The sequence below is a fragment of the Nomia melanderi genome, chromosome 14 (genome assembly GCF_051020985.1).
Source record: "Nomia melanderi isolate GNS246 chromosome 14, iyNomMela1, whole genome shotgun sequence".
Lineage (NCBI taxonomy): Eukaryota > Metazoa > Arthropoda > Insecta > Hymenoptera > Halictidae > Nomia > Nomia melanderi.
In genome coordinates, this window is record NC_135012.1 from 3,686,251 (window position 1) to 3,713,636 (window position 27,386).

Sequence of the window (27,386 nt, forward strand, 5' to 3'; positions counted from 1 at the left end):
TGTAAACTTGCACTGAGGTCAGCAAGACCGATAGTGGCGCCATCTAGTGGCGAGGCGTTTTCGAAGCTTCTCCCTATACCCGCAATGTGTAAGACAAGGACAGAGATAGCGATCCTCGTGCCACCTACTTGGAAAAAGCATCTCATCAGTCCCTGGTACCTACTCGTGAAGCATGATAACCAAGGAGGTCTCCGACAAAGACAGACATACGATTTGGCGGGAGAGAGACAAGGTCGCACGACGGCGTCTAATGAGATGTGTATAACCGATGGAAAATTCATTAATATCTCCACTCCCGCGAATGATTTGTTAACATTTGCGATTGGGGATCGTATTATGGACCCTCCCGTTGTTTTTGATATCACTTTTGACAGGATTTTGTTTCGTGTTAATTTTTTATGGAAGATTCTTTGAATCGAAGCAGTGGGATGAACTAGAATCTTTTGACAGGTACCGAGAATATTATTAAGTTTTGAGATTAATAGGTGAAATTTTTGGAGTTTTATGAGTGGAGAAGTTAGTATGGATCTTTAGGAGTATTTTAGTATCAATTTCAGTCACCTTTGAGTTGTGGTTAATGAGTAATTAACGATTATCGGAGGGGTTTGTTGCGTTTGTAAGGTGCCAATGGGTAAGACAAGGAACGATATATGGCGTGAGAAGGACGGAGATAGGATTCTGGATGACACCACGTATGGAGAAAAGTCGGAAACTTTTAGCTAAATAGTATAAGACTGTTTCCGCTAGATGGCGCAGACAATTAACTAGCTCTATCCTTCACGCACTCATACGTCGTTCTTTGTCTTACTCATTACTTTTCCTATAGAACGCAATGAACCCACCGGGAATTCACTAATAACTCATTAATTAGAGATTAAATGCAGGTCAAAGTGATACCAATGTGTTGCTAAAGGTCCATACTAATTTCATCGAATATAAAATTTCACTGATTAGGTCTATCAGCATTGATAGTTAAGTATATACGCAGTCGCTGTCCAAAAGTTCTAGATCACTTTAGGACATCGCCTTGAGAAATAATTAATTCCGTAATTAAGAGACATAATTGGTGAACTTTTCTAACCAATAAAATTAGACTGGACCTCTAGGAACATTTCAGTAACAGATCCAATCACATTTGAGTTTTCATTAACAAGTCATTAGCGAGTTTCGGTGAGTAGAATATGATCTATAAGAAATGCAATGTGTGAGACAAGGAAAGATATTGTGTGCGAGAAGGACAGAAAACTATTGATACCGGCCATCTACCGGAGACAGTTCGGTACCATTTGGCTAGAAGTTTCAGCGTTCTTGAAAACGGTGGCGCCATTAATCCTAGATAAGAAGCGGTACTTTTATAACTGGTTTCTCATTCTGATTTCGGACGCCGCTCGCGACGGATCGAGGGGTTTCTTACATCGATTCTATGCGTCTCTCGCGGTGGTTCGGTGGGTTTCTCAAGGGAGGTTTCTCAATAAAATCGCACATTCTAAAATGGACCCGAGCATTCATAATTTCAGATCTCTGCTAAAACTGGCTCAAAAACTCGAAAGCTGACATACAACTAAGCTCAAACCATAAAAGCTCGGAAATTTGGAGTTTTTGAATATTTAAACGTAATGAAAATGGATCAAAAGTTCGAAAGGCAACATGTCATATAGCCCAAATCAGAAAAAGCTAGCAGCTTTGGAATTTTTGAATCATTAACTCTCAGGGGAAATTCTCAAAAGCTCGAGAACTCTAATTTCAAGTGGATCAAATTAAAAAGCTCAAATTTTAGCTCTTTAGGCAGTTGAGCTCTCCCCAAAAATTGCCCGAAAGCTCGAGTGCTCTAATTACAATGGCCTCAAACTTAAAAAAAGCTCAAAAAGTAGCCCCTGGGGAATTAAGCTCTCGCAAAACCGGTTCAAAAGCTCTAAAGCCATATTTTCAGGGAGGCTCATACTTAAAAAGCTCAGAAACAACTTATTCTTCCTTAGCCACGATAGGTGGCTGCACCTTGTGGAAACAATCTTCTTTGGCTAGAAGTTTCAGCATGTTTAGCGTAGGTTGCGCCAGCGGCAGACTATGTCCTTCCTCCTCGCACTTATACATTTCTCCTTATACTAATTTCTTCGATTATAAGAGTTCGCGAATATTTGCTATTAAGACAGGGAAGATATTGAGCAACAAAGTTAGAAGAAAAAAACCATTCTCCCACTTTTTGAATTTGAATTATTTTTCTTAATATTTTGTTTAAGAGCACATATTCGTTAATTACTTTAAAAAATTTTTCTCGATTATGATTGAAATAAATTGAATCGAACACTATTAATGTACTGACCTCATAGATTTTTTTAATAAATAATTTTTAGAAGGAATGGAAGGGAATGCAAAAGAAATGATAGATTTATATTGTAAACAATTTTTAATTACTACTTATTGTGTATACATTTGTATACATTGACTCCGAGTTTCGCCGATTACACTCTATTCACCGCAGTTTGTGATATGCAAATTAAGTTGGTGGTCGATAGCCAGGTCGATTGTGCACTTATTTACCCGCATAGGAAAGCAAGTTGTTGAGAGCATTTGAAATTAATTATGCCTTCTCGAGGCGAAGATATATTAAAAGGTTTTCAAGTGTATCCTTTTCTGTGCAATTCAGATTTAATGTTGACTGATTTGCAATTGAACGTTTTTCTTAGGTTAGGAAGCAGAGTGAAACAAATCGTACATATTTTGCAGTTTTATTATTTATTTCATTTATTTCCTTAACTATAATTTATTATAGTAATTGGATGAATTTACGGGATGCCGATAGTGGTAAAATATTATGGCAAGGTAACGAAGACCTGTAAGTATAATTTAACCTAGTTACGTTTTCAAATAAAATATTAAAGTATTATTTTATGAATTAAAATGTGATATCTTTTAAAGATCCGTACCTGAAGTAGAACACGAAGCAAGAGTGCCTAAAAAGATTCTGAAATGTCGAGCAGTTTCACGTGAAATAAATTTCAGTTCGGCTGAACCCATGGAAAGATTTAGGTTAGAACAAAAAGTGTTGTTCAAAGGACGCTGCCTGGAGGAATGGTTCTTTGAATTTGGTTTCGTTATTCCAAACAGTACAAACACATGGCAGAGTCTAATTCAAGCAGCACCAGAAAGTCAAATGATGCCAGCTAACATATTAAAGTATTATGCCTCATCATTATTAGATTGTAAATATTTATGCAAGTTTATATCAGTCTAAATTAGTAAAGTAGAAATTTAAAAAAGATGAAAAGAAGTCAAAAGTATTAAAGCAATAATTTTTCTTCATTAATGTTTTTATTTTATTGTCTTCCACAATGATATGTTATATATGCATAATATTCACAGTCAATCTTATTGTTATATTGATTGCTTATACTTAAGTAATTATTTTTAATTTGTTACCAGTGGCAATGTAGTAATAGAGACAAAATTTTTTGATGATGATCTACTGGTTTCTACAAGTAAAGTACGACTTTTTTACATCTAACCGTCTCCATTCGATCCTGGTGACAATGCTACATGGGTCCAACTAATGTGTTTCTATGCACGCAATCAAGATGGAATACAGAGACTACAAGAATTCTAAACAAAGTTCATATTGAACATTTTACTTTATGCACCTACTGTGATATGCACGTGCTAGACATATTTTTTCATAAGATTCTCTTGAACAGAAGAAGTGGCACCAGTTTTATTTTTTAAGTGAACCAACAAAGACTTACTAAAATGTAATGCTTGAGCTATTGAATGTGCACTTTACAGCACATTGTGTTTTTATTTATGAAGTATGGATGGATGTAGTAATTTTTGTACATATTGTAATACACTACACTGCTGTAATAAAGCAATATGTATATATACATATATATATACATAAAACACTGTGTTTCGAATACTGTTCCTTTTAACTTTATAAATAAATGATCTAAAAATATTTAAAAAACAGAATTCTCATTCCAAATTCCTTGTATTCTCCCTTCAATTAATTTCATACTTTGTGTACCACTGAAGGAAAAGTAGAGCGTATACCAATAAGATGTATACAACAATTATTTAATAAATCAACTAACTAAATTTATGCCATATAGTTAAGAAAAAAACGAAGACTCAATTTAACATGTTCCTTCTTAATGTTGTTAATCGGTACGCGGTATTCAAGACGGTTGAAAAGCATGTTTTAATAGTTACAGACTTTGCAACCCTTTTGGGTTCATAGGTGGCAGATTCAACACTCAAAAGAGGAAATAATCAACCGCGGGGATTCGACATCTTTATAAAACGATAAAGAACAAACGAGTAAAGCTGAATATACCGTCTCCATTATACAGCCGTGCTATTGATTCCTGGTGTACAAGCAATACATTTTTGAGGCTTCACTACCCCTCTTGAGGGAGTTCATGTTGAATATACTCTATCCCCTACCCTGTCTACATCGCACAGGTGTAAGGAAAAAAAGGAGGAAAAGAGAAAAGAAATAAGCGGGAGTTGCGGAGCCACTGTGGTACCCACACGAACTTCTCAACCTGGTAGTGATTCAATTACCATTAGCCTATCCTTCATCGGTCCGTCGTACGGGATAGCCTATTCTAATGTTTAATTAGTTAAAACGATTATATCTTTGTTGAGTGCCGCGTGATGGATCTGAAGGAGGAAGACGATGGTGGAAATGAAAGTGGTAGACAACTGTTTTTGGTGGGTGCACCCCGTGATCCATTGGTATCAGCCGGGGCGATCGTCGCTTCCGGTGGTGTGCCAGACGAGATCAACCCTGGAGGAGATCTACAGTCGACTGCTCTGGCTGGTCTGATAGGCGCGCAATCTTCCTCGGTTTGCTTTCCAACAAAATTCTGTAAGTGCACCCTGCCACCCCAGACCTGATTTAATTAACTGCCGCTCTCTCTACCTGTCGGCCCGTAGCAAGTTGGGGCAGTCCTCAATTAAATTATTGCTAAATGCATTAAGCGAATCGGCAGCCCTTGTTTTAAATAGAGTTAGTGGTAATCAGTTTAACAGTTATGAACCATTTTGCTCCGTGTGAATTCAATGCGATTAAACGCGATGCGCGATGCGTGAATTACTTCAGGAATCATTTAGGAGTGTCCTCTGCACCGCGTTACAGGCTTCTAGAGTTAATTTTCTCGAATATGTGGCAATATCTTGTGGTTGACTTCGTACTGAGAAAGCTGAGAAAGTTTAATCACCAAATTAATAACAGTACTGTGCTTTCCTTTAGCTTATGACTTCTCACCAAGCCCAGGAAGCGAAGACAGACAATCCTCTGGAGTTGGTAAGAGAAAACAGCGCAGATATCGCACGACCTTCACCAATTTTCAGCTGGAGGAATTGGAAAGAGCCTTTCAAAAGACACATTATCCTGATGTATTCTTTCGAGAAGATCTTGCTTTACGTATACAACTGACAGAAGCCAGAGTACAGGTACTATCACTGCGATATATGATCAATCGATAAGTTTCACTGATATTAATATTCAATGTATCACTAGGTATGGTTCCAAAACAGAAGAGCAAAATGGCGAAAACAAGAAAAACAATGTAAAGTAACCACTCACATGCCTTCACACTTGCCACCATCCGACTGTCAAGAAATTCAGCAACAACAACAGCAGCAGCAACAATCAGATCACTTGTTGCTAGAACCTCCACTGGGAAGTCCGCCACCTATATACCTGGGCATGGAATGGGCAGGTTTTTCACCGTACAGTAACACTGCCACTGCATCACCTCTTGTGGTTAATAGTATGAATAAGGCACTGGAATCGGAGACAGATGACAATCCCTTGCTGGATCCAGAGCTGTTGCAACTGAAAACTCCACGTTCCTAATGTTACCAATCCAAGCCTATGCAGTAGTGTAGCGCGCCAATATTATTCCTTTTATCATATAATAGAGCATAAAATATTTCTGGAATGTCTGATGCAACAATTCTTTGCAATGGCACTTGAATTATGTAATGCAGCATGAAGCAATGACGATTACCATTTTAATAATTGAAACTGAAAATTTAAACTACTTTACTGCATAAAGTTAAGTTTAAAATGGTAATAATTATTGCCTCATCCTGTATATTGTGCAATTATTATTACTAGCTTTAATTGAAATTTAAGAAGGGGGACCAGAGATTTTATCATTGAAAGAAAAATTAACATTAAAAGTACTTCGAATATTGTTATGTAGATTTTGTAAGGATATAGATATAAATTTATTCTTCTCACGGGTTCAATGAATCCCAGAATAAGCAATGATAATTGTATATGTAAGGAAAAATCAAAATTAAAATTAAATTTTTATCCATAGGGAAACCAATAGAAGGAAATCGTCCCAACATAAAATAGTAACGTTAGCTTTATTTCGGTGTGCATATATTACAAATCATTAAATCAACTAAGTTATTGAATTGGTTGATCTTTAGGAGCAAGTAAGTAATTCAGGACGCTTCTTCTGATCATTTATTTAAGAGATTCAGTTTTCGACCTAGAGATTCCTTTAAGAAATATCTATGCGACAGATAACTCGATTCGTTTAAATGTTAGCAAAAGTTTCTAGTGTTCTCAACGATCAAGCGGAGCATCCCAAACGAAATAAATTAATGATGGTGACAGATGGTACATTAAAGTTATGCGACGTACGAATACTCATCTGCGTTATTCGGCGTGCGCTCAATATACTGCTTATCTATGAGAGCTTCGATACATTTTTTGATCATACCAATCGAAGGAGTGAACGTTACTTTTGGTTGGCTTAGTACCTGGAATATTTGTAACCATCGATATTTAACTATATAATTCAGATTCACTGTCATGAAAAGGAAAACGACGAAATAAAATATCTTACCTCCTGTATCAGTTGATTATGTCGCAGAACCTTACGGCTCTTCATAATACGGACTATAGCTGCCTGTAGGTACAATTTTCTGTCTTCGTCAACACTGCGATGCGTGGCTTCCGTGTCGTGGTTTTCATGTGGCACGTCCCGTTGCAACGCGCCAGTTATACGAAATTTCATTCTCTTATTGGAATAATCAAAATTGAGCGACAGGACGGTATCCTCCTCCAGCTCTCCTTCCGTAGACTTTTTCAAAATTTTACTATCTACTAAACTAGCCGCATGTTTGACCAACTGATCGTGCGACAAATGCAATGATGCTGCAGCTTCCCGGCACTGTATCGAATTGCAATGCTCGAATAGAAGCAATAATGCCATTTGGTATGTTTGTACAACCACCAAATAAGGTTTCTTCAAGTAATTAAACTTGAGTTCGCCTTGACAAAGATGATGCAACCAGGTAACCTTTCGACCACTAAATTGTGCGTGGTAGAACGCCTCGAACGACTGTATAGACTTCTCTAATTGTTGGGGTATGTGAAATGGTCCTGAGGTTGGTGGCAGAGCTAAAGGCCATGCACCTGCTTGCAACACATATACTACAAAACCTATGCGCAGTTGGTTTTCCCTATCGCCTTCCCTTAAACTTGCGGTGAATTTAGCATTCAAATCCGCCGACACCGACATGTCGGTGAACATTCTATGAAGTTTATTCGTGAACTCGTATCCGCAAGCTTGTTTCAGACGTTCGATCATCGATTCCTCCGCGTCCATTGACTGTGACTGTTGATGTATTAACCGTTTCGCCAACATAGGAGCGTAGAACTTTTGAAAAACATCTTTGTCGTCCACGTATTTGAACACGGTGATGCAACTTGCTAATTTTTCCTCGACCTCCACTTCTGACGCGGCCTTAGCTGATTTCCTCAGTAAGGAATCGCAGTATTTAGCTAACTAGATTAAGAACATTTCAAATAGTAAAACTTTGAATTAATTGCAACAGAAATTGCGCTTGTTAACGTCGATCATCGACTATTAAATTACTTACTAATTCAGGTGCCTTAACTGGCTGTCGTGGAGCTGTCCTGTGATTCACTATCGCCGAACAAGCTTTATCTAGAGCAGCCATAAACGTTAAGTCGTCATTGAATACGTCCTTGATAAATTTTGAGTATTTTTTATGCACATCCAACATATTCTCGACAAATTGCGTGTGTACCTACATTTATGAAATATATCAATTTTATAAATAGTTACTGTACACTCATCATTATTATTTCACTTACATTTTCTCCCTGTAAATTCCCAATGGCTTTGAGTCCTTGTGCAGTAATATGTTCAGTAAGTTTTTGTACAACAGGAGTTAAGCCACCAGGTAGTGGCCTTAATAATGGATACAAGAGTGATAGATCGCTTTTTCTCTCATTTTGTATCATACTTTCAGCTTCCGTGTGAAGCCAGGTCATGTACGTGGCTATCATCTTCTCCTCAAAGCACAGTTTTACCTGCAAATCAGTACTGTCGAACAACCAACTACTTTAAATTAATTGGCTACATGTGTAACACATAAGAAAAGGTGCATACTTTAGGCACAGAACTCGTATGAAGGAACTTATGAGCACGTAGCTCCTCCAGGATAAACTGAGTCGTAACTTTTTCCATATAATATGTTATGTTAGACTTTTGACGTAACGTAAATGCTTCATTCGTATAAAACTGTCCACTGGCCTCAAGAAAAGGTGCTTCAAATATTGTTTGGTACATCTGAAAGAAAGTTAATAACATAAGTTTGTAACAAATATTTCACATATTTATAACAATTTCAAAATAAATCAAACATAAGTAATCACTTTTAACTGATCCACTAATTTGTACTGTTCAACTTGAACAAAACTATGTATAACACTCCAAATAACTTCCGTATTCGCCGTCTGAGCTTTGCCCACTCTATCGGCATGAATACATTCTAACAACTGAGACACCAGCTGTTTCTTTAAAGGCGTAATCATTCCTCTTTTCCAAATATCTAAGCCAAGTTCTCCAATCACCATTTGCTCTTGATAATCAGCAGTCATACTGGAAGACGTGCCATAAATAAGCTCAGCCTCTGAAAACTTTTGTCTTCGGATGTGGTGTTGATTTAGATATGAATACAAGTGATGCAAATGATCAGTGCCCTGTGAATATTCACACCAGGCACGACGGTAGGCTTGTAATAAACCCGATTCACTTTCTGCACATACTGATGTTAGTAATTCAAAGACATGCCCTTCTAAAAACTTCTTTGTTTCATTGTACAACTCTTCTGCGAATGATTCTGGATAAGCCACGCACAAAGAGTAAATATCGCTGAAAGCAAACATCGATCACTCACTTACACTAAACTTTATTCACTGCTTCTGATTAACCAAATAACACAAAATACCTGAACCTGTCATTCCATACTGCGTGTGGTACATTCGACGATGTTATTATACACTTTATAGTCTCTTGCAACACTTCCCATGTTTGCTTAAAACTAATTTGTTTTGGTTTTAATGACATCCTTTTCCACAATCAAGAAAGCACCAAGCAATTAAGTGTATAAACTCTACAACACAAATATCAAACTAGTGAACCTACAAAAGAAAATACCCAGTGACAATATAAACTTCTAATTCTTTATATAACAACAATGAAAGATGACAAGTTATGAACAAGTTCTCTATGGTAGTCAGGTTAAAAACAAAATATGAAGGAATTAAAGAACGTTAAAAACCGGGCACCTAAAGTCGATTCCAAGAATAATCTTTCAACTATAGACGAATACTGAGTTTACAAGGCTTTGTTCAAGAGTTTTCTACATTGGTGGTTCAAAAATAACATAAAAGTAGAATACATCGCTGGCGCATTTTCATTTCACGGTCATCCCTCTCTTTCTTCCCTAAAGTTTCTTTCAATATCATTTCTCGCCTTTGTCGCGCATAAAAATCATTTCCAAAATAACTTTTTAGCGCGAGCAAATCGAACTGATCAGCGCACTCGAAATAGCGCTGTGCACGGTTAATCAAACGCTACAAATCATTCTTGATTTATTATTGAACGTGACTCAGGAATGATCGTTTTTTTGATCGAGGATCGCGATCTATTTATCTATCAAGTTGCACATTGAAATATAACGTTCGGACCACGTTATCCAACAAATAATAAATTACGTGCGTTCACGCGTGTTGCGGACTACAGCTGACTAAGTACCATATCCAGATGGTCGTGATTGAAACCACTAACCAAAAAGTTGTGGAAAAACCAGTCGGCTGTGTATTTTTTCGGAAACACAGTCACTGATCGATTCGAATCCCTGTCAATACAAATCCCTCCAGCACTCTTAACTTCGGTACACCGTTGAAATCATTCCCTGTCACAAAATACATGACATTTACAATGACTCGTCTTGATCGAACACATTTTCCCCTCTCTTTATCTCTGTCGCCCCTTTTCTTTTTCTCACGTGTATTCTTTCTCACTTTTAAGAACCGTTCGTCCCTCACCAGAAGGATGATGCACTCATTAATGGCAAAAATGTTCTCGTTATCTATGGTGATCGACGAATTGTATTGCAGTACACCAAAACTGCCTCCAATTTCTCAATAACGTCGCAGAGCCATTATCCCTTTTGCTCTTGACTTTCTGAGATTTTGGAGGGGATGATAGCGCGGATTAACTAGAGATTCTATTCTTTATACAGAGCACTCCATTTTATGACGTACAAATTCAAAATAAGAACAATCCAATTTGTTCTTTTTGTCGCATATTACAGAGTATTGTGATCAAGGGGCGCGGTAATATTTTATTTAATCTTTAATCGATCAGACAATGCTACAGACGAGCGAAGATAATTGATAAAAAATTGTTTACGTTCCCATTTATCCTTCGGTATCTACAATATGTTAAGACGGTATTTAAATAAAAAATAAACGAGTATAAATATCAGGCTGATCTGTATGATGATTATTTGTACGTAATTTTTTGATAATAAAAAGTAGGAGTCATTTTATCGCGTTATGTGAAGTTGCAGTAACTCTTCGATAGCGAACTTCTATGTATTTTGTATTCCGTGATCGCGATCAGCGTTCGAAAGAACAGTTTAAACTGTGTTGAGGTTTAATCAGCGAAAAGTTTGAAAAACTACTGCTGAAAATGGTAATTATTCATATATTAAATAATCAAACTTTTAAATATTTCTTTGATATTAAATTATTTTGATTACTGTTATACTGAAATAACTTTAGAACAATTGTGAAGTGTAATGAGGTTATGTTGCTGTCAAATACGTTGATGATAGTGCACATTTGTTAACAGAAATTAATTATAATCGCTTTTTGAATTTAATAATTTTCTTTAGGTACATTAAAGACACTAACATAATTTGAGTAAATACTTAAATGAGATAGATTTGTGTATATTTAATAAATGTTATGTCTAATGAAACATGTCAGTATAAAATTGTATCTTCATATTTCAGAATATTTTAGCATACAATGGAGGTGCTATTATAGCTATGAAAGGAAAGAACTGTGTAGCAATAGCTGCAGATCGTAGATTTGGTGTACAAGCACAAACAATAACATGCGACTTTCAAAAAATTTTTGAAGTAGGACCGCACCTATACTTGAGCCTTCCTGGTCTTGCTACAGACACTCAAACAGTTATGGAAAGGTTAAGATTTCGATACAACCTTTATGAACTTAAGGAAAACAGAAAAATTCAACCTAAGACATTTGCATCAATGGTATCAAATCTGTTGTATGAGAAAAGATTTGCACCTTACTTTGTGGAACCTATTATTGCTGGATTGGATCCAGTTACCTTTGAACCATTTATTTGTAACATTGATTTGATAGGATGCATAAGTATACCAGGAGACTTTGTAGTAGGAGGAACATGTAGTGAACAACTTTATGGAATGTGCGAATCACTTTATGAACCAGATTTGGAACCAGATGATCTTTTTGAGACTATTAGTCAAGCTTTAGTGAATGCATGTGATAGAGATGCAATATCTGGTTGGGGAGCAATTGTTCATATAATGTAAGTTATTCTTTTCTTCCTTCTTTTTATCCATTTTTTTTATGCTTTCAACTTAATAATTATCTTATCTTTACAGAGAGAAAGACAAAGTTACAACGAGAGCTGTTAAAACGAGAATGGATTAAACTACCAATACAGATTTACATTATGTATAAGTTTATAAATTGGAAGCACTTATTAATAAAATGTGTATTCTGTTTAAATAAATTAATAATTTTCAATAAATGGATTATAAAGTCTTGATGTTCATTAATTTCTTATGAATTGTTAAAAAATGAGAAATGAAACTTTGCTTGTAATATTTAATTGATAAATACTTATGTTGGTAGCATTTAAACTGTGTTGACTGGTTCATCACGCACGTTTATAGGTTAGGGTTATTAGTTCGGTGTCTTCTGCTTGATTCGCAATGGATTAAAATATTGTCCACTAAAAAGTATAAATATAGAACATAACTATAACAATGGCTATTAATAAATTGTGCGCAGCATTTTGGCAAATAACAATTAATAGACAATGTATGTATGGTATTAAATTCTTAAAAAACTTTATGTAAAGGTCATAACCTAAGACTGTTTCATAGTTGTGCTTTAAACAATTTTTATAGATAAATTTGGAATAATAATCAAACATAATTTAAATTACTTTAGGTAATATCATCACGAGGTACTATTCTTCTCATTTCTTAAAGGATCAAAAAAAGAGTGTTACTTCTTATTCATCTGAGAATGCAACAAATCTGGCTTACTCCAATGTAAATATTAAATTTGCACCCAGAACACTCAATATAGATTTTGGGAATCTGGACAATATTACCAGAAGGAATATCATTGAAATACCATTGAAAAATGTACCATCAATGGAAGAACCTTTAATTCGACATCCAATTAAACATGACTTACCCCTTGTAGATAAAACTTTAGACCTCCCTTCAATAGAAAATGTATCAGAGAAACAAGCTGTACGTCTGATAGTAATTAGAAGACAGAAAATGAAGAAACATAAGAAGAAGAAGTTTCGTAGGAAGATGAAATTTAAACTGGAAACAATCAGAAACAGACGCAATGTAGCAAAAGAAAAAGCATTTCAGGCAGAACTGCTTGTGCAGATTAAAAAGGCAACCGCATTTGATGCAAAGAAATATGTTCAAGAGAGACTTGATATTCTATCTAAAGAACGTATACCAAGAACTTACAGAGGTGAAATACTATCAAAAGAAATGATTAAGAAATTCCTAGAAGAAGACGCGGAAAGAAGGCGGAAAAGATGTAATAAATTTCGCTTAACACTTGATTAAGTGCATGTACTAAAAAATAAATATTCATTGTTCATTGAGTATGTAGTGTAATCATTTTAATTTCTATTGATATGCAATTTGAGATTTATATAAACTAATAATAAATACGTACAAGCAAATTACCTTTAAATTTACTTTTTTTTTCCAAACAGCATTAATCATATTATATTTGAATGTTTATTCTAATAGCGTTCGTAAATATAAATAAATCTCAAGTATAGGAAACATGGAACAATATCAACTATTTAATAAATGTATTAAAAACTTTAATTTGTATCTATAAAACACTGTGTTGCAGAAATCCGCGTACATTGTCAAACCACGGTTTAAAAACATTACTTACATAGTTATTTATTAATTATGTCCTGTCTTTTGATCACATATGTACAAATGTTATATAATACTATGATACAATAAATAGCACCTTGTTGCGATTTATGCGTATGTCGAGATATGAAGGCACAATTCCCTGGGCATGCATTTCTCGAGAAACCTAGTATATTCATTTACGAGTATATTTGATATTTTAGAACGGGTTGTGATATTTAATTTCTATAAAAATATACTGTGCCTCTTCTTTGAGAGACAAGTATGATTTAAATTATAGTCTTTAGTCAATAAATACATTCAATAATAAAATTATCCTACCTAAGAATGAGAAACAGAGTATCGATAGTGAAGTCTTAATATCATGCAATTGACCTTAATTGCCTTCTCAAGTCTCTTAATCAGCTCCACTGTCTTGTTGCAAGACGAATTTCTGAATCAACATTGTTTTCCCGTTAAAGGTATATAAATTCATATCAATGTTCAAAAGTAAAACAACGAGAAATTCCAATTCCTATCTCTGTTCAATGGAAGACAAATTATGCGATCTACATGTTTCGATATCAAACAAATTTTTTCAGGGTAACACCTGACCCTTGTTCACCTTCAACACCTTTGGTTTGTGGATACCTATACTGCCAGTTCTTAAGTTACTATTCCTACCAGAAAAGTAGTCCTCTATTTCCTGAAGCGTTTTACCTTTAGTTTCAGGTAGACACAGATAAAAGTATATTGTACCTAATAAAGATATACAACCGTACGTGATGAAAGTACCATGCCGTGTAAGTGTACTGGCTAAGAAGGGATACGTTTTCACTACAGTAAAGATAAACAAGTGGGCCGCCATAGTAGTCAGCCCGCCAATAATACCTCGCACTTGTGTTGGATACACTTCCCCTATCATTACCCACGGTATAACAAGAAAGCCAAGAGTACACGTTACGGTATACATAAATATACAAAAAATTGGGAACCAAGTAGCGACAAGCGGAAGATGATTTGCAGTCCAATATTCCTTTAACCACATATAACCCCCTAAGCCTACCATAGACAGTCCGCACCCGATGGAAGAGACCATTGTCAGCGGTCTCCTCCCGCATCTTCTGCACAAGACACAGGCCATAATGGTGAATACTAATCTTACTACACCGAGAATCACCGCGGCTAAGTACTTATTTAACGACGAACCTGAATCTTGAAAGATCTCTACAGCGTAAAAGGTAATCACATTTGTACCCGACCACTGGTATATCAGGAAGTACAAGAACAACAACATAAACGGTTTCAGGGCGTTAGGCTTCAAAATGGCGCTCATTATTTCACGGAACCCCGTGAGACGCTTGATGTTATTGTTATTCGAGAAATTAATAAGCGTCTCCATCTCTTGATTGATGTTACACGTGCTACCGCGGAACTGTTGCAAAGCCTTCCGCGCTTTTTCCGGTCTGCTGCGCGATATGAGATACGATGGCGTTTCCGGAAAGAAGAACATCAGCAGCAACGCGGCGAGCGGTAGTATTCCACTGATCGCCGCGCAAATATTCCAGCTGAGCAAGCTGCCTAACGCGTACTCGATCAGGACACCGGTGCTGACTCCGATGCTCGCGAAAGCGATCAACATCCCTCTCAGGTGCGGTTGAGTGACCTCTCCCGTGTAGACACGCGCTGGCGCGCCCACCATGCCCGATCCGAGGCCCACGAAGAACCTCCCGGCGTATATCATGCGAATGTCGGTTGCACATGCGATTAAGATCCACCCGAGTAACGCAGGGATTTCCGTGATGATCAAGGACTTCTTCCTTCCGAGGACGTCCATCATGTACCCCGAAATAAAACAGCCGATGGGAGTACCGATGGAGGACATGCTAGCTGCGAAATCAATTTTACAATTAATACAATGGAAGCGTGGCTATCTTGATTATTTAGGGATTTGTATTGTTCATTTCATTACCTATCCATGACTCCTCGGACGATCCTTCAGTGATGGGAATTGTACTATTTGGTTCTGTAAGTTGCGGTACAGCGATGGCAGAAAAACCAAAGGTCATGCCCGTGTTGATGGTTCCAAGCTGGGCCACCAGTGCTGCTAGGACCTGCTTGACAACACTCCCCGTGATGTTTTGACTACCTTCTAGATCATGGTGCGCGTTCAATTCCAACCCAGTTTTTTCGTCCTCTATCTGACCGGAGGGTTGGATCTTTGGAAGTACTGCAGAGTCCACCAGGGATGATTTCTCTGAGTTCGGAATGTCGCCATTCTTTCTGTAACGGAAAATTTGTTGCCGGTCAGAAGACGGTATTGGGAAATATTCCACTGGAGGATCTAATTTTTTTTGCATACATCACGCTCGATTACCGATAATCTTTTCGCGCCGATCCGTATGATCGATGAACGAGGCACTAAATGTATATAATGAATTACAGAAACATGGTAACGGAGGACTTGGCTCTGGCTTGACTACAAGAATAAAATTTGACCTAAATCCTGAACAGTGTTCGTACTCGATTTATGAATGAATCTTACAATGGATCTTTCGAATATTTCATCACGGGGTTACTTATGCGGAAGAACACAGTAGGTCTGTTAATTTATTTCGATGAAGCTAATTCGAATGGCGGTATGGTTTAACATGGAAATGGAAAAATATGTGTCAAGATGACGACGGGAAGACTTTAGTGTTGTTTCTATTATGTAAGTAATAACAGGCAATATAACTGACGCATGAAAGACAGAGAAAGAAAGAAACATGTCCAAGGTGACTTCGAATTACTCTCATTCGCACGATTAACCGTGAAATTCGATTATTTCATGGGGCAAAAAACCGGTAAAACTTCCAGCGTTCTCGAACGGTTATGAGGCCGACTTATTGATGCAATTATGACTGTTAATTCTAAAATAAGAATAGAATTCATACGAAAGTCGTCGTGTGTGTAACTCCCAATTTTCACAGTAAGACATTGATGAAAAAGAAACATCGCAGTTAATTGATATTAGTTAATCTGCATTTAATATGATGCCCGTTATCTATTTAGCTGAGACTGCAGCCGCTAGTATATACGCATTTTTTTATCTGCTTACGTACATAGACATCTGTTGGACAAAAAGAAACTGATAACTCGATCATTTTTATGGGCAATAAAATAGGTATTAATACGCATTCTAAAATCAATTAAACATTATATGTGCACACGATTAAACGTGTTTTTAATATTATCAGCGTTGAATGTTGTTCGCAAATGACGTACGCTGCGAGGAACAATGACCGAAGACACGCTTCCAAGCATGATTCACGTTGCCTTCTGTTCCATATCTTTCTCCTTTTTTGACTTTTTAATGAGACAAAAGGCCGCGGCGAGAAACGTACGCGAAACGTTAGAATATACGACTTTTCTTTATATTCCTTTTACGTTTACCCGAACGATCCGTTTACCGCGAAGTACGGGATGAGACGAGGCGAGTTTCAATTTCATAATATTACATTTCTGAACTTTGAAACTTTGAGAGTTTGGACTTTGAGAGTTTGAGACTTCGAGAGTTTGAGACTTCGAGAGTTTGTGACTTTGAGACTTTGAGACTTTGAGAGTTTGAAACTTTGAGAGTTTGAAATTTTGAGAGTTTGAAACTTTGAGAGTTTGAAACTTTGAGAGTTTGAAACTTTGAAAGTTTGAAACTTTGAAAGTTTGAGAGTTTAAACTTTTAAAGTTTAAAAGTTTAAAAGTTTAAAAGTTTAAAAGTTTAAAAGTTTAAAAGTTTAAAAGTTTAAAAGTTTAAAACTTTAAAATTCCAAAACGCAAAGATTTTAAGTTTTTAATCTTTTACATGTTTAAACCTTCAAACTTTCTAGCAACACAGAAATTTCCATTCGTGCAAACGCACGCACGGTAAAAATGAAATATCATTGGTGAACATGCAAAGTGGATAAACAAGATGCAAATAATTCAATGATGCAACAAGCAGTACGGTATAAGGCAATAAATATTACAGGTGCGATAGCTCTCATATGGAAATTCCTCGTTTTCTAACAGAACTGAATGTAAACATTCCGCAGTAGATGCTTACATAAACAAATACATTTATAACTAATATTCCAAAATCGAAAGACACGTTACAGAATAGTTCAAAACCAAAAATCATTCGCAGGTGATAAGCTGATACAGTTAAGAAATTCTTTTTTGGGAATCAATGTATAATATAATTCTATTATTCCCTCAATTCCGTTACGAAACGCGATAACGTTCGGCCATGTTGTTGTCACAGAAATTCAACAGCTCCGTATTTGAATTCGATTTCATTATCAAACGAATCGACGCACTCGAGTAGCCTTAATCCCGCATTATCCGCGATTTAACTCGCGAGCCAAAATAAACGACACGTGTACAAAAGATAATAAAACCCCTGTAGCTTTCAGAAAAGCTTTCTTCACAGTCGATATACAAGTTCGTCGCGTTTTGCGCCTCGAATTCGCTGAAAATATCCGTTGTACCCTCGAAACACATGTTAAAGTTGTTGTTGTTGGTCAGGTGTTCGAAAATTATTTTTGAATTTCAATCGTGTTCCTCGGCGAACAATATTGCAACATTCGAAAGAATGTTATTGTATATTGACCGAGCTTTACGGCTTTACCAAACGCTTCGAATCTCGTTAACGAAGCAAACTTAATTGAGATCGATGGGATCAATCCGAATGTGACAGCGCGTGTAAACGATACCAGTGTCGAGTAGACTAAAAGACCATTCTTTGTACCAGCCAATCAGGAAAATACCGAATTCTGGCACGGTCCTGAGCCAAATTATTTTCGTCCGCGAAAGGGTTCAAGTGTAACACAGATAAACGCCCCGTTTCAGCACAATTGTCCCTGGCTCCGCGATGTATTAATAGCGTAATTACATCACGCATTGACAATGGGAAATACTGAAAACACCGTGGATTTCAACAATGGATGAACAATGGATTTAATTAATTATCCATGTTACCCGGTATATTGATATTGGATTAGAAAAATATCTAGCAATAAATTAGATTGTGGCTTTGGGAATGATAAATGGTAAAGATAATAAAATGATTTTTAGAGAATTTCTCCCCGTTGAAAATCTGGATAATTGCTTGTATCAATGAAATCATGATCGGTAATGTAGAAGATCAGTCAATGTCTAAATCGGAAGCTGTTTCTATTCAGTAGACAACTGTTTTATCCAGCGATTAACGCAAGTTACCGACACATTCTAAAAATTCAAAATCCCATAACGACAATCTTAAATGACTACAAAAAACAGTACACTCCATTGAATGCTGCGCGAATTTTCAATGTGTTCACAAGTAACATCAATCGTCTATTTGCATAAGAACAGCTGTCTGTTACCTGAATATTCATCGGTGACGGTGCTCGATGCATATTAATAGATATTTATATCTAGCTATGGTAAATAGACTGTTATCTGGCCAGGAAACTTGTTGATCACGTGGATCCAGTTACTATCATCGAATGAAAAAAAGTAATTGTCAAGCGGAGTTCACGAGGAGATAATATTCACGAGTCTGATTAAATAAAGCTGCCGCCTTCGTTTAAATAAAGAACGAACGTTCATTGTTCAGGACGCGCCCGTAATTTTCACCGGTCGAACGCTTACGGTATAATCATCGAGCGGCAAGCATCAATTCACTCGTTGTACGCGTCGATATCTTTTAACGCGGCGAGCTATAAAAAGTCTTGCAAACCGTACAGAACGCAATTCTATTTTCTCCCTCGACCGTTATTAAGCTGCCTTATCATTCCTACGCGAGTCGTCGATTCTGTTGATCCTCTTGATCTATGATAATAAGTCCTCGAGAGAGAGAGAGAGAGAGAGAGAGAGAGAGAGAGAGCATCAGTCACGCGTGCAGGCTTTTCCCACTTGTTGAAAGAATGCTGTGTTGACTAACGCGCTTCGAAATCCGTGGAAACAAACCCGAATGATCGATTAGAATTCTTCGACGGGCAGAGAAAAAAAAGAGACGTGCATTGTCGGGATTAATTGACTAAATATGCACAGATGACGCAATCACAAGCAACGGGTTGAACGAACGATGCAACTGAAAAACAGGAAAATATGGCGAACAGCATTCCGAACGTGCGACTTGTTTGGTAAACACACCCGCAGCTGTGGGACGGTTACAGCTGATCGTGTAACAGCTCGATAACGTAATTAGCAATTACCAACGAGAAACGATGGGAGACATTTACATGAGAAGTTAGTCTTCTCCGCGTGCTCGTTAATGCACCATGTAAATATACACAAATGTTCGATTCGTTCTGTCAAGTTAAAGGCCACGGTGATATTTATCATTTTGCTTGTCCCTATTTCAATAGATTTCAATAGTTATCTACGAAAAGACCGAGTTGGTAATAACAACTTCAAGCACGCCTACAGGTTAAGAAAAATCGAAACAGAGGGAACAGTTGTACCGAATGAAAAAAAGAGTCACTGAACATATATCATTTATAAAAGAATTACAAAGTATAAGCTGTTTACCGACCTTGACCGTGGACGCTTCCGCATAACCAATGATCGTGAAGCAATATTCGTAAAAACAATGAAATGAACATTGACCGTTGTTACTTCGAAATATTCAACGGGGAACGTTGTTAACATTAGAACTGTATTAATACGGTTTATGTGTAATAGGCACTGTGGAACTGCACCCCAATTTCCACTTGATATTACCAGTAACCTTTAACCCTCTGCGGACGAATCTTCTTTGAAATATAGAAAACGTTTAACCCTTAGCACTCCAGATGACTTTGTAATCTATCAGCAACTGCAACTAATTTTTATAGTATCCCTGGCGAGAATGAAAAATGCTGTAACATTTCTTAAATCTTTTATTTTCCTTCTTACTGTGAAATTTGGATGTGTGCAAAATCGAATAATTGTAGAGTAGTTTCTTTAAGATTCATTGAAATATCTAATATTATTCCTGGTGCAATATTGGAGCCTACAAGAGTTCAAAGAGTTAAAAGATCAAGCTGAATTTCTGTATCAATTGCTTAATTCATGGAAGAAAGAAAACTACGTGCTGATCTCTTGCTGTTTGACTAATTAAATGATTTATCTGCGACCCGTAAAGAATGTAACAATAGATTGTTCTCGGTTTCTTCAGACACTCATTGTATTCAAGTGAAACTATTTTCAAAATCATTTCGAACATTCAATGCTTTTACGATATTAACAACTGCGAAACAAATCATCATCGTTAAAAAACAACTTGAAAGACGTAAGAATTATACAGAATGATCTCATAAATGCTATTATTAAATGGATAAAAGTCAGTGCAAATGACAGAAAAGAAGTGGAAATTCTGTAATTTCCTCGTAGTTCGAAATGAGTCAAAATTCTGATAAACCTAGTGTCAATAATTAAATATAATCAGTCCTTTCTTTACTTCTTTACACTCATACAATCTATAACCCATAAGCTTGTCATCATCCACAGTTAATAAAAAAGACAAACATTCCAAAACGGCTACAAACTTCCTCTAACACCCCACTAACTCCAACTACAAGCCACTGCTCATCAGAAGATATTCAAACATTTCCAGAAAAGCTTCCAAGCGTAAAGGGTTAACAACTGTTACTAATTTACTCCAATAAACTCAATACACAACTGCCACGTGCGGCTACAAACGAGAGCAGCTCGGTGGACGCGCGCGCTCATGAAAGCACGGAAAGTAAACAAGCGAGTGACTTACTCTGGCACGGTGTTCGTCATGTTGACTGTTTTCGTTTTCCCGCGGCGCTTTCCCGAACAATGAAAATTACGTATACGAATATATATGTATATACGTGTATATATATATCACAGCTGAACGGTATCACAACGTTGAAATCATCGCGCGAGCCAGTCTCGCTCGGTTCATCGCCTTCCTCTCTTTCCTTTGTTTTCCTCGTCGCTCGCTAGGCCAGTTTCCTTTCTTCCTGGTGGTGAGACACGCAATTCGCCTTATCTCTCAGAAAATTTTCGTTGCGCCGTTCTTGCGTCCCGGAGAATCCAACGGACGTCTTCTTCCATGGACAACGCGTCTCCTCGAACGTCTATCTTCGTCTCGTCGTTTGCTGGACCGAATTTCGTGACCCCGTTCAGCGCGTTGAAGTTTCGTTGAAATTTATGGGACACCACCGAGGTTTACTGCTGTGGAGACGACTCCGTTCGACGGGGGAATTGTGTTGTTCACGCACCACTTGTTGCGGCTGTGACGCGCGCGAAACGAATGGCATTCCGTGACACTTGCCGGGCGGTTATATATGCGACAGCGGGTCGACCGTGGTGGGGAGGGGCGCGCGAATTTTGTTATCGCGCGCGTGCGCCCTGGTACCGCGACGGTTTCACCCCTCGAGGGATTTCTGTGTGAATGTTTTTTGTAATAATTTTCTAACGCTTGAGTGTTTAACCCTTTGCACTCGAGGGATCGGTTGTAGAGATAGTTAACCCTTTACACTCGACGATATTTTTCATTAAAGATATTCGTTACTTTCTGAGTGAATATTAACGATATTTTTCGCAACTAACATAATTGAGTATCTGATATAGATTAAGAGACAGAACTATTTTATATTGATACATTACACAAGGTTTAATATTGAACTGAAAATTTTATAAGTTTGCTGCGTCGAATCAGGGAGTGCAAAGGGTTAAAATTTGTCATTACAAACTGTAGAATTTTGTTATTCGATATATTATAACATTTATATCTATAATCGACAGAAAATAGTGAGATACATCTATGACCTTTCTTTTCATGCGCGTATTATTTATTTAGATGTTAATACGCTTTTTCTATTAAAATTCGAGTTGCTGGTAATGTCAGCGAGAAACAGCTTCGAGTGCAAAGAGTTAATATAATTAATATGTAATGTATATGAAACTTGTAATAGATTATTTTCAGATTCTTTGGATGTTCATTGTGGTATGCAAATGAGACTGTTTTCAAGATTATTTCGAATATTCGATGCTTTAACCGTTTGCACTCGAAAGTTCTTCGCTGGAAATATTTAACGTTTTTTGAAGGGATATGGACACTGTTTGAAACTAATTTAACGATAATTCGCGGATAAATTAAGCAACGAAGATATTTTAGTTAAGTATTTCCTATAGCAATAGAAAGTTTAATTTGAAATAGTAAATATTCATAGTTTTGCTGTATGAATCAAGTGACTGAGAGTTAACTCTCGAGTGCGAAGGGTTAACTAGAACTGCTGAGTGTTTAATAGGATTAATATATAATTTATATAAAAATTGTAACAATAGATTATTTTCAGTTTCTTTGGATGTTCATTGTAGTATTCAAATGAGGCTGTTTTCAAGATCATTTCGAACATTGAAAGCTTTTAAGATATTAATCATTGCGAAACAAAGAAATTGAAACCAGTTTTGACTGGTACGTAGTTCTAGTGTTAAAGGACATTCTTGAATTTTTTTCGATTGAATATCAAGGAAGATATATGACTGTCGAGATTATTAACTTATGGAAAATTTTATGAGTTCTTGTACATTTAAACGATGTACTTGAAAATGATATGTTTTTTCGATATTAGAATATATTTTTTTTAATGTGTTCTATATTAATTTATTATTTGATTTTTTGGGAACGAGTAGGAGTTAAATAACATCGCTTTCGAATTTATTTGTAATGAAGCTATCCAATAAAATAAGAAGGTTGACAGTAACGCACGAGCAGCAAACGCATCGTTCCCGATTCTTTTTTCCTCCGAATCGACAATATAGGTTGCGCCGTGCGTAATCTACACCCGAATCGATAAGAGCAATCACGAGGTTTTGATCATTTGTTTATCTGAGAAAAATAGTAGCCGTATCGCTGGGCGGTTCTACCAACTCGTGACTGAATTTGTCACGATTGTTGTTCGTGAAACGCGATACCGGCGAGAGGATGAGCGGACCATATGACTCTGAATGTGCGGAACCCGATAAAGGCATCGGTAGCAAGTGAAAAGTAACGCTGGCGATCGCTGACTATAAACCTCGATCGAGGAAAGAAGAAAATAAGATCGTCCGCTCGATCAACAAAGGATTCATCGAATCTCGCGCTCCGATCGGCCCGTCCCGTTTAACGATTCGCATTTTCGACCTCCGATGATTCATCGGCACCAGAAGGGAAACGAACGAGCTCGTAAACGCGGGGCAATTCGATTTTCATGCGACTGACTTCGCCCACTGAGTAATTTCCCCGTCGGAAAGCGTGCGGACCACCTGCGCCGAGCGGCTTTATTCCAGAACGGTCATCGATCACTCGTGATCGACGTCCCGAAAACGTACGAACGCGGAGATCGATGTTTCATTATGGATGTAATCGGTCGAAACAATCGCGAATGAATGGAATGAAAAATGTACGCGAAAACATCGACGAGCACTTTGTCTCTTTGCCCGCCATTTTGTGCGTAATAATGGCGCGCGTCGTGGAGCATCGGCGAACGTTAGAAATATATTTAAACCTCGTCCACCGTTTCGATCGATTCGGCTCAAAGCTGAAGCGTATTTGATCTTCCGGGTTTTATTTGTTTATTTAAACGGGGAAAGATAAACCTCTGGCGACTATAAATAAATAATTTGCAGATTCAGCTGGAAGGAATTAGAGGATTCAACGTTGAGACTGTTAGCGTTTAGATTCAAATATGTTAATGGCTTTAATGGTTTATCGTGATTGTTTTAATTGCAATTGATATGAACGAAGTTATTCAATCCGAAGCTTAAAAGGCTTGGATTCTGGAATTGTAGAAATTGTAGAAAGCTTAAGGACTACTTAATTATGCACTGTGGATGACTGTTCATAGTTCTCTTGCTTCTGCTCGCGATGACGAATTCCGTACACAACGAAACGAACAGTAAAATCTGACCGGACCACAGCGAAGATAAACTCACCGAATAGTTCTTATGTAAACAGTTTAATCGTCACGGATGACGTTTCCACAGCGGATTTTCGCACGGTTTAATTCCTATCTGCGGGAAACGCCTCGAACTTTCTCGCAAACGTCCATTAGCGAACGTAATCTAACGGCAGATAAAATGGCGGACTAAAATGCAGATTAACACCGAAGAGAGTAATCTCAGCTTCGACATTTTCAAGCTAACGTTCCCTAAGTTAATGTGCACATCTCTGGAGAGAGGATTATAGTCTTAAGGAACAGGCTTATTCGATGATAGTTCGAGCATCGTGTCCATCGGACATTAATGATGATCAACGATCAAAAAAGGATTTACGATAAACGTGAATTTGAAGAAAGGTTCACTTATTATCCAATCAACGGAAGATCGAAGATTTTTATGATCTGCAGTATCACTGAAATCACTTAAACTGTCACTATCAGATCATCTGTTCCAACAAAATCACTTTCCAAAAAACAAAATGATTTAATTCGTATTTAATCAATAAAGTTCTTCGCGAATAGCCTAAGCTTCTCTTTAACCATCAATGTCATCGATACAAAAGAATATCTCTAAACGTTCATAGCCCAATTAATAATTATTCTTGCTAATTGAATCGAAGATTTGTTATATCCAAGATAAATAATAACGAACAAAGCGTACAGTATAAAAATTTCCGCAATGTTCGCAATTCAACCACTGTTTTATCATTCGAAATGCATTTCTGTTCCGTTTCTCGCTGACTGGCTCGCGAATATCGACATTTACGTGAAAATCTACCGTGCGCTTGTTAGTTTATCCCCGATAATGTGAACGTAATTTGGATTTTTTCATGGTACTCACCCAGTCGAGGTGCTCGCGTTCGTGAACGTCTCGTAGTTCCGGTTCCTGGGCATGGTTGACGTCGGACTGAACACGTTTCGCGGACTGTTGCGGTTGATTAAATTATTCTCTAGTGGTTTATCGGTCTTCGTGTCACGAGTTTTCTCGTATCAAGAACCGCAGTCATGTGCTCTCGCTTCTTGTGCGTCTTGTTTTCCTCAATTTCGCATATTTTCAGACTGGTCGCCGACGACTTCCTTCCATTCCTCCCAGGCGCATTCGAAACAAACGCTCCGAGTATCTACGAAATTCGATATATTAATCAAAATTCGTCCAGCGTCGATCAAGCAATTAGAACGGAATCGTGAGAACGAGGAGGACTATCAGGTAATTATTTATTAACGCTTGTTTCGCAAATTGCATCGAAGTTGCTGTTCGATTCGAGGAAGTTAATCTGCAAGATTGATGTTTAACGCGTATATACCAATTAAGCTAATCGTACGAACTAATCTAACCAGTTAATAATTAATTATATAACGTAAAGGTAAACAAATTAGACGATTAATTCTTTTCAGTAGCAAAAGGAAAGACAAAAACTGAGAGACTGATTAATCGGATAATATGAGAATTGATAGAAAGTTAAATGGACGAAGGAAAATACGAAATCGTAAATTAAATCTTAAAATTGGTCACTTGACCAGTGTTAATTGGAACATAAACTTACTTGAAAGAAGCGAATATCAGAACGAACAAGCAATCGATTTGATCGGAAGACTTCCTTTATTATCAAAAACAAGTGGCACGTCCAAGGCTCGAATCAGATGCGACAAATTGATTCGTACATGTTTGTAACAGGAAATAATGGGAACGTAGTATTTCCATAAATAAATAACTGGTGTCTATTACAGTTATCGAACGATCGATGCACTCTTATCGGCTGGAAGATAAACGAACCGCAGATTATTCAGCGAAGATTACGATAGATGGAAATTCACGCAGCTAGCACAAGATTCTCGAAGGATTACTGCGCGTTCCCGTTTCGTCACGTTTATTGGATTAATTGACGCTACGGCGTGCTATTTTTGCGTCACGCCACGAAATCGCATCGTCCCAGAGGTATCGTAATTATAAAAATAACATGTTACCGCTCGTAAAAGTTCGTTCCACATTATTTCACCCGAAAGTTCGTCCGTCTTCCCTGGAAACTCGGTCTTTTCGTGTATATACGCGAAAGACACGTGTGCAATCATGCGCATACAATAGATAGGCAGCACAAATATTTATGGAAATCACGACTCAATGTTTCATAATATCCACCGACATTCCACGACATTTTACAATATTTCTTTGCATAATAAACTCTACTATTTACCTATGATTCCTCGTGAATTTCGAATCACCTAAATAATCCGAGTCACAAAACTCAAAAAAATTCGTTACTCTAACCCATTAAAAGACTGTCACACCATATTAACCTAACAAGTAACAAAATTGTTGAATATCTTGAATATTCGATGCACTTGCACAGTCGATATTTATAATAAACAAATACCTTTTACAGAGAGGCAACTGGCGAGGCTTATCAAGCACAATTTCACAACAAAATGGAACGATACGAAAATATCAGCGAACTTGCATTAGATCAAGACCTCCGTCGGTTTCTTCGCAGATAATGCACCGATGTCTAATTAGATCGAGACTCGACGGGTGACCGGAAATGGCGGACGTCTAGCCGGAAGATCGCGCTGTACCGTCGGGATCGACCAGCCGGCGAAGAATGGGAAGGGCTAAATCGAATCGCGTTCAACGATGTTGACGAGTGCCCAATAAAATCCGAGCCCAGCGTATTATTTTTCGTTTCTCCGCGCGACTCGCCGTTATCAGGCGACTCGCGCCAATAGAAAATCATCCTCGACTCCCGCGTTATCGGGTTCACTTGTGTCGGATTGCGACATCCCGCGAAAATTGTGAGATCACTTTTTAATTAATATTCAAACGCTGAGCGAGCCGCGGATCGCGGTGTTGCTCAACGATCCATTGGCGTGCTTCGAATACGCGTTTCTGGGTCGATCGAGCGTTCATGTAAATGTCGATTTTTGTGA

General features: G+C 37.4%; 6 protein-coding genes and 1 long non-coding RNA gene across 27 annotated transcripts; 5 read left to right on the plus strand and 2 right to left on the minus strand.

The window, feature by feature from the left end:
• The first annotated feature begins 2,106 nt into the window (after window positions 1-2,106).
• Window positions 2,107-3,942, plus strand: PrBP (Prenyl-binding protein). The gene is made up of 4 exons (XM_031977013.2): window positions 2,107-2,621; window positions 2,771-2,833; window positions 2,917-3,174; window positions 3,421-3,942. Exons 1-4 carry the CDS (start codon window positions 2,581-2,583, stop codon window positions 3,500-3,502), a joined length of 444 nt encoding a protein of 147 aa, XP_031832873.1. The 5' UTR covers window positions 2,107-2,580; the 3' UTR covers window positions 3,503-3,942.
• Window positions 3,943-4,243: 301 nt separating this feature from the next.
• Window positions 4,244-8,109, plus strand: LOC116427079 (uncharacterized). Of its 2 annotated transcripts, XM_031977009.2 has the most exons (4): window positions 4,244-4,541; window positions 4,642-4,864; window positions 5,249-5,451; window positions 5,519-8,109. In XM_031977009.2, exons 2-4 carry the CDS (start codon window positions 4,651-4,653, stop codon window positions 5,855-5,857), a joined length of 756 nt encoding a protein of 251 aa, XP_031832869.2. In that variant the 5' UTR covers window positions 4,244-4,541; window positions 4,642-4,650; the 3' UTR covers window positions 5,858-8,109. The 2 variants fall into 2 exon arrangements, with proteins under 2 accessions (XP_031832869.2, XP_031832868.2); XM_031977008.2 differs by having other exon boundaries at window positions 4,246-4,864.
• Cul2 (cullin 2) lies at window positions 6,360-12,373 on the minus strand. 17 transcript variants are annotated; one of them, XM_031976992.2, is made up of 9 exons: window positions 10,361-10,556; window positions 10,125-10,251; window positions 9,283-9,447; window positions 8,708-9,206; window positions 8,442-8,621; window positions 8,144-8,362; window positions 7,906-8,076; window positions 6,867-7,811; window positions 6,360-6,780 (listed from the first exon to the last, which is right to left on the minus strand). In XM_031976992.2, exons 3-9 carry the CDS (start codon window positions 9,399-9,401, stop codon window positions 6,649-6,651), a joined length of 2,265 nt encoding a protein of 754 aa, XP_031832852.1. In that variant the 5' UTR covers window positions 9,402-9,447; window positions 10,125-10,251; window positions 10,361-10,556; the 3' UTR covers window positions 6,360-6,648. The 17 variants fall into 17 exon arrangements, with proteins under 17 accessions (XP_031832852.1, XP_031832851.1, XP_031832854.1 ...); XM_031976991.2 differs by having other exon boundaries at window positions 9,283-9,475; XM_031976994.2 differs by having other exon boundaries at window positions 10,385-10,555.
• On the plus strand, window positions 10,786-12,165 carry Prosbeta3 (proteasome subunit beta type-3). Its single transcript, XM_031977012.2, has 3 exons — window positions 10,786-11,036; window positions 11,359-11,924; window positions 12,001-12,165. Exons 1-3 carry the CDS (start codon window positions 11,034-11,036, stop codon window positions 12,047-12,049), a joined length of 618 nt encoding a protein of 205 aa, XP_031832872.1. The 5' UTR covers window positions 10,786-11,033; the 3' UTR covers window positions 12,050-12,165.
• Window positions 12,294-13,343, plus strand: LOC116427080 (uncharacterized). Its single transcript, XM_031977010.2, has 2 exons — window positions 12,294-12,442; window positions 12,575-13,343. The coding sequence occupies exons 1-2, from the start codon at window positions 12,388-12,390 to the stop codon at window positions 13,219-13,221; spliced, it is 702 nt and encodes a 233-aa protein (XP_031832870.1). The 5' UTR covers window positions 12,294-12,387; the 3' UTR covers window positions 13,222-13,343.
• A 117-nt stretch (window positions 13,344-13,460) lies between these two features.
• Window positions 13,461-26,985, minus strand: LOC116427078 (facilitated trehalose transporter Tret1). Of its 2 annotated transcripts, XM_031977004.2 has the most exons (4): window positions 26,837-26,985; window positions 25,306-25,585; window positions 15,500-15,810; window positions 13,461-15,417 (listed from the first exon to the last, which is right to left on the minus strand). In XM_031977004.2, exons 2-4 carry the CDS (start codon window positions 25,356-25,358, stop codon window positions 14,126-14,128), a joined length of 1,656 nt encoding a protein of 551 aa, XP_031832864.1. In that variant the 5' UTR covers window positions 25,359-25,585; window positions 26,837-26,985; the 3' UTR covers window positions 13,461-14,125. The 2 variants fall into 2 exon arrangements, with proteins under 2 accessions (XP_031832864.1, XP_031832867.1); XM_031977007.2 differs by lacking the exons at window positions 25,306-25,585; window positions 26,837-26,985 and adding an exon at window positions 21,275-21,855.
• LOC116427083 (uncharacterized) lies at window positions 25,412-26,994 on the plus strand. 3 transcript variants are annotated; one of them, XR_004235027.2, is made up of 3 exons: window positions 25,412-25,671; window positions 25,860-26,400; window positions 26,846-26,994. It is a non-coding gene; the product is annotated as an uncharacterized LOC116427083 (long non-coding RNA). The 3 variants fall into 3 exon arrangements; XR_004235026.2 differs by having other exon boundaries at window positions 25,863-26,400; XR_004235028.2 differs by having other exon boundaries at window positions 25,420-25,671; window positions 26,193-26,400.
• The last annotated feature ends 392 nt before the right edge of the window (window positions 26,995-27,386 follow it).

What these genes read in the sequence shown, in the direction of transcription:
- PrBP (XM_031977013.2), top strand. Translation starts at nt 2,581, where the DNA reads ATGCCTTCTCGAGGCGAAGATATATTAAAAGGTTTTCAAGT. An exon ending in TGGCAAGGTAACGAAGACCT is followed by an intron (nt 2,834 to 2,916) that starts GTAAGTATAATT and finishes TATCTTTTAAAG; the next exon opens with ATCCGTACCTGAAGTAGAAC. An exon ending in ATGCCAGCTAACATATTAAA is followed by an intron (nt 3,175 to 3,420) that starts GTATTATGCCTC and finishes ATTTGTTACCAG; the next exon opens with TGGCAATGTAGTAATAGAGA.
- LOC116427079 (XM_031977009.2), top strand. Translation starts at nt 4,651, where the DNA reads ATGGATCTGAAGGAGGAAGACGATGGTGGAAATGAAAGTGGTAGACAA. An exon ending in TTGCTTTCCAACAAAATTCT is followed by an intron (nt 4,865 to 5,248) that starts GTAAGTGCACCC and finishes GCTTTCCTTTAG; the next exon opens with CTTATGACTTCTCACCAAGC. An exon ending in TGACAGAAGCCAGAGTACAG is followed by an intron (nt 5,452 to 5,518) that starts GTACTATCACTG and finishes ATGTATCACTAG; the next exon opens with GTATGGTTCCAAAACAGAAG.
- Cul2 (XM_031977003.2), bottom strand. Translation starts at nt 9,401, where the DNA reads ATGTCATTAAAACCAAAACAAATTAGTTTTAAGCAAACATGGGAAGTG. An exon ending in GTATGGAATGACAGGTTCAG is followed by an intron (nt 9,207 to 9,282) that starts GTATTTTGTGTT and finishes GTTTGCTTTCAG; the next exon opens with CGATATTTACTCTTTGTGCG. An exon ending in ATACGAGTTCTGTGCCTAAA is followed by an intron (nt 8,363 to 8,441) that starts GTATGCACCTTT and finishes ACTGATTTGCAG; the next exon opens with GTAAAACTGTGCTTTGAGGA.
- Prosbeta3 (XM_031977012.2), top strand. An exon ending in GGAGCAATTGTTCATATAAT is followed by an intron (nt 11,925 to 12,000) that starts GTAAGTTATTCT and finishes TTATCTTTACAG; the next exon opens with AGAGAAAGACAAAGTTACAA.
- LOC116427080 (XM_031977010.2), top strand. Translation starts at nt 12,388, where the DNA reads ATGGCTATTAATAAATTGTGCGCAGCATTTTGGCAAATAACAATTAAT. An exon ending in AATAACAATTAATAGACAAT is followed by an intron (nt 12,443 to 12,574) that starts GTATGTATGGTA and finishes AAATTACTTTAG; the next exon opens with GTAATATCATCACGAGGTAC.
- LOC116427078 (XM_031977004.2), bottom strand. Translation starts at nt 25,358, where the DNA reads ATGCCCAGGAACCGGAACTACGAGACGTTCACGAACGCGAGCACCTCG. An exon ending in AACGCGAGCACCTCGACTGG is followed by an intron (nt 15,811 to 25,305) that starts GTGAGTACCATG and finishes TTTCCGTTACAG; the next exon opens with AAAGAATGGCGACATTCCGA. An exon ending in GTCCGAGGAGTCATGGATAG is followed by an intron (nt 15,418 to 15,499) that starts GTAATGAAATGA and finishes TTGATTTCGCAG; the next exon opens with CTAGCATGTCCTCCATCGGT.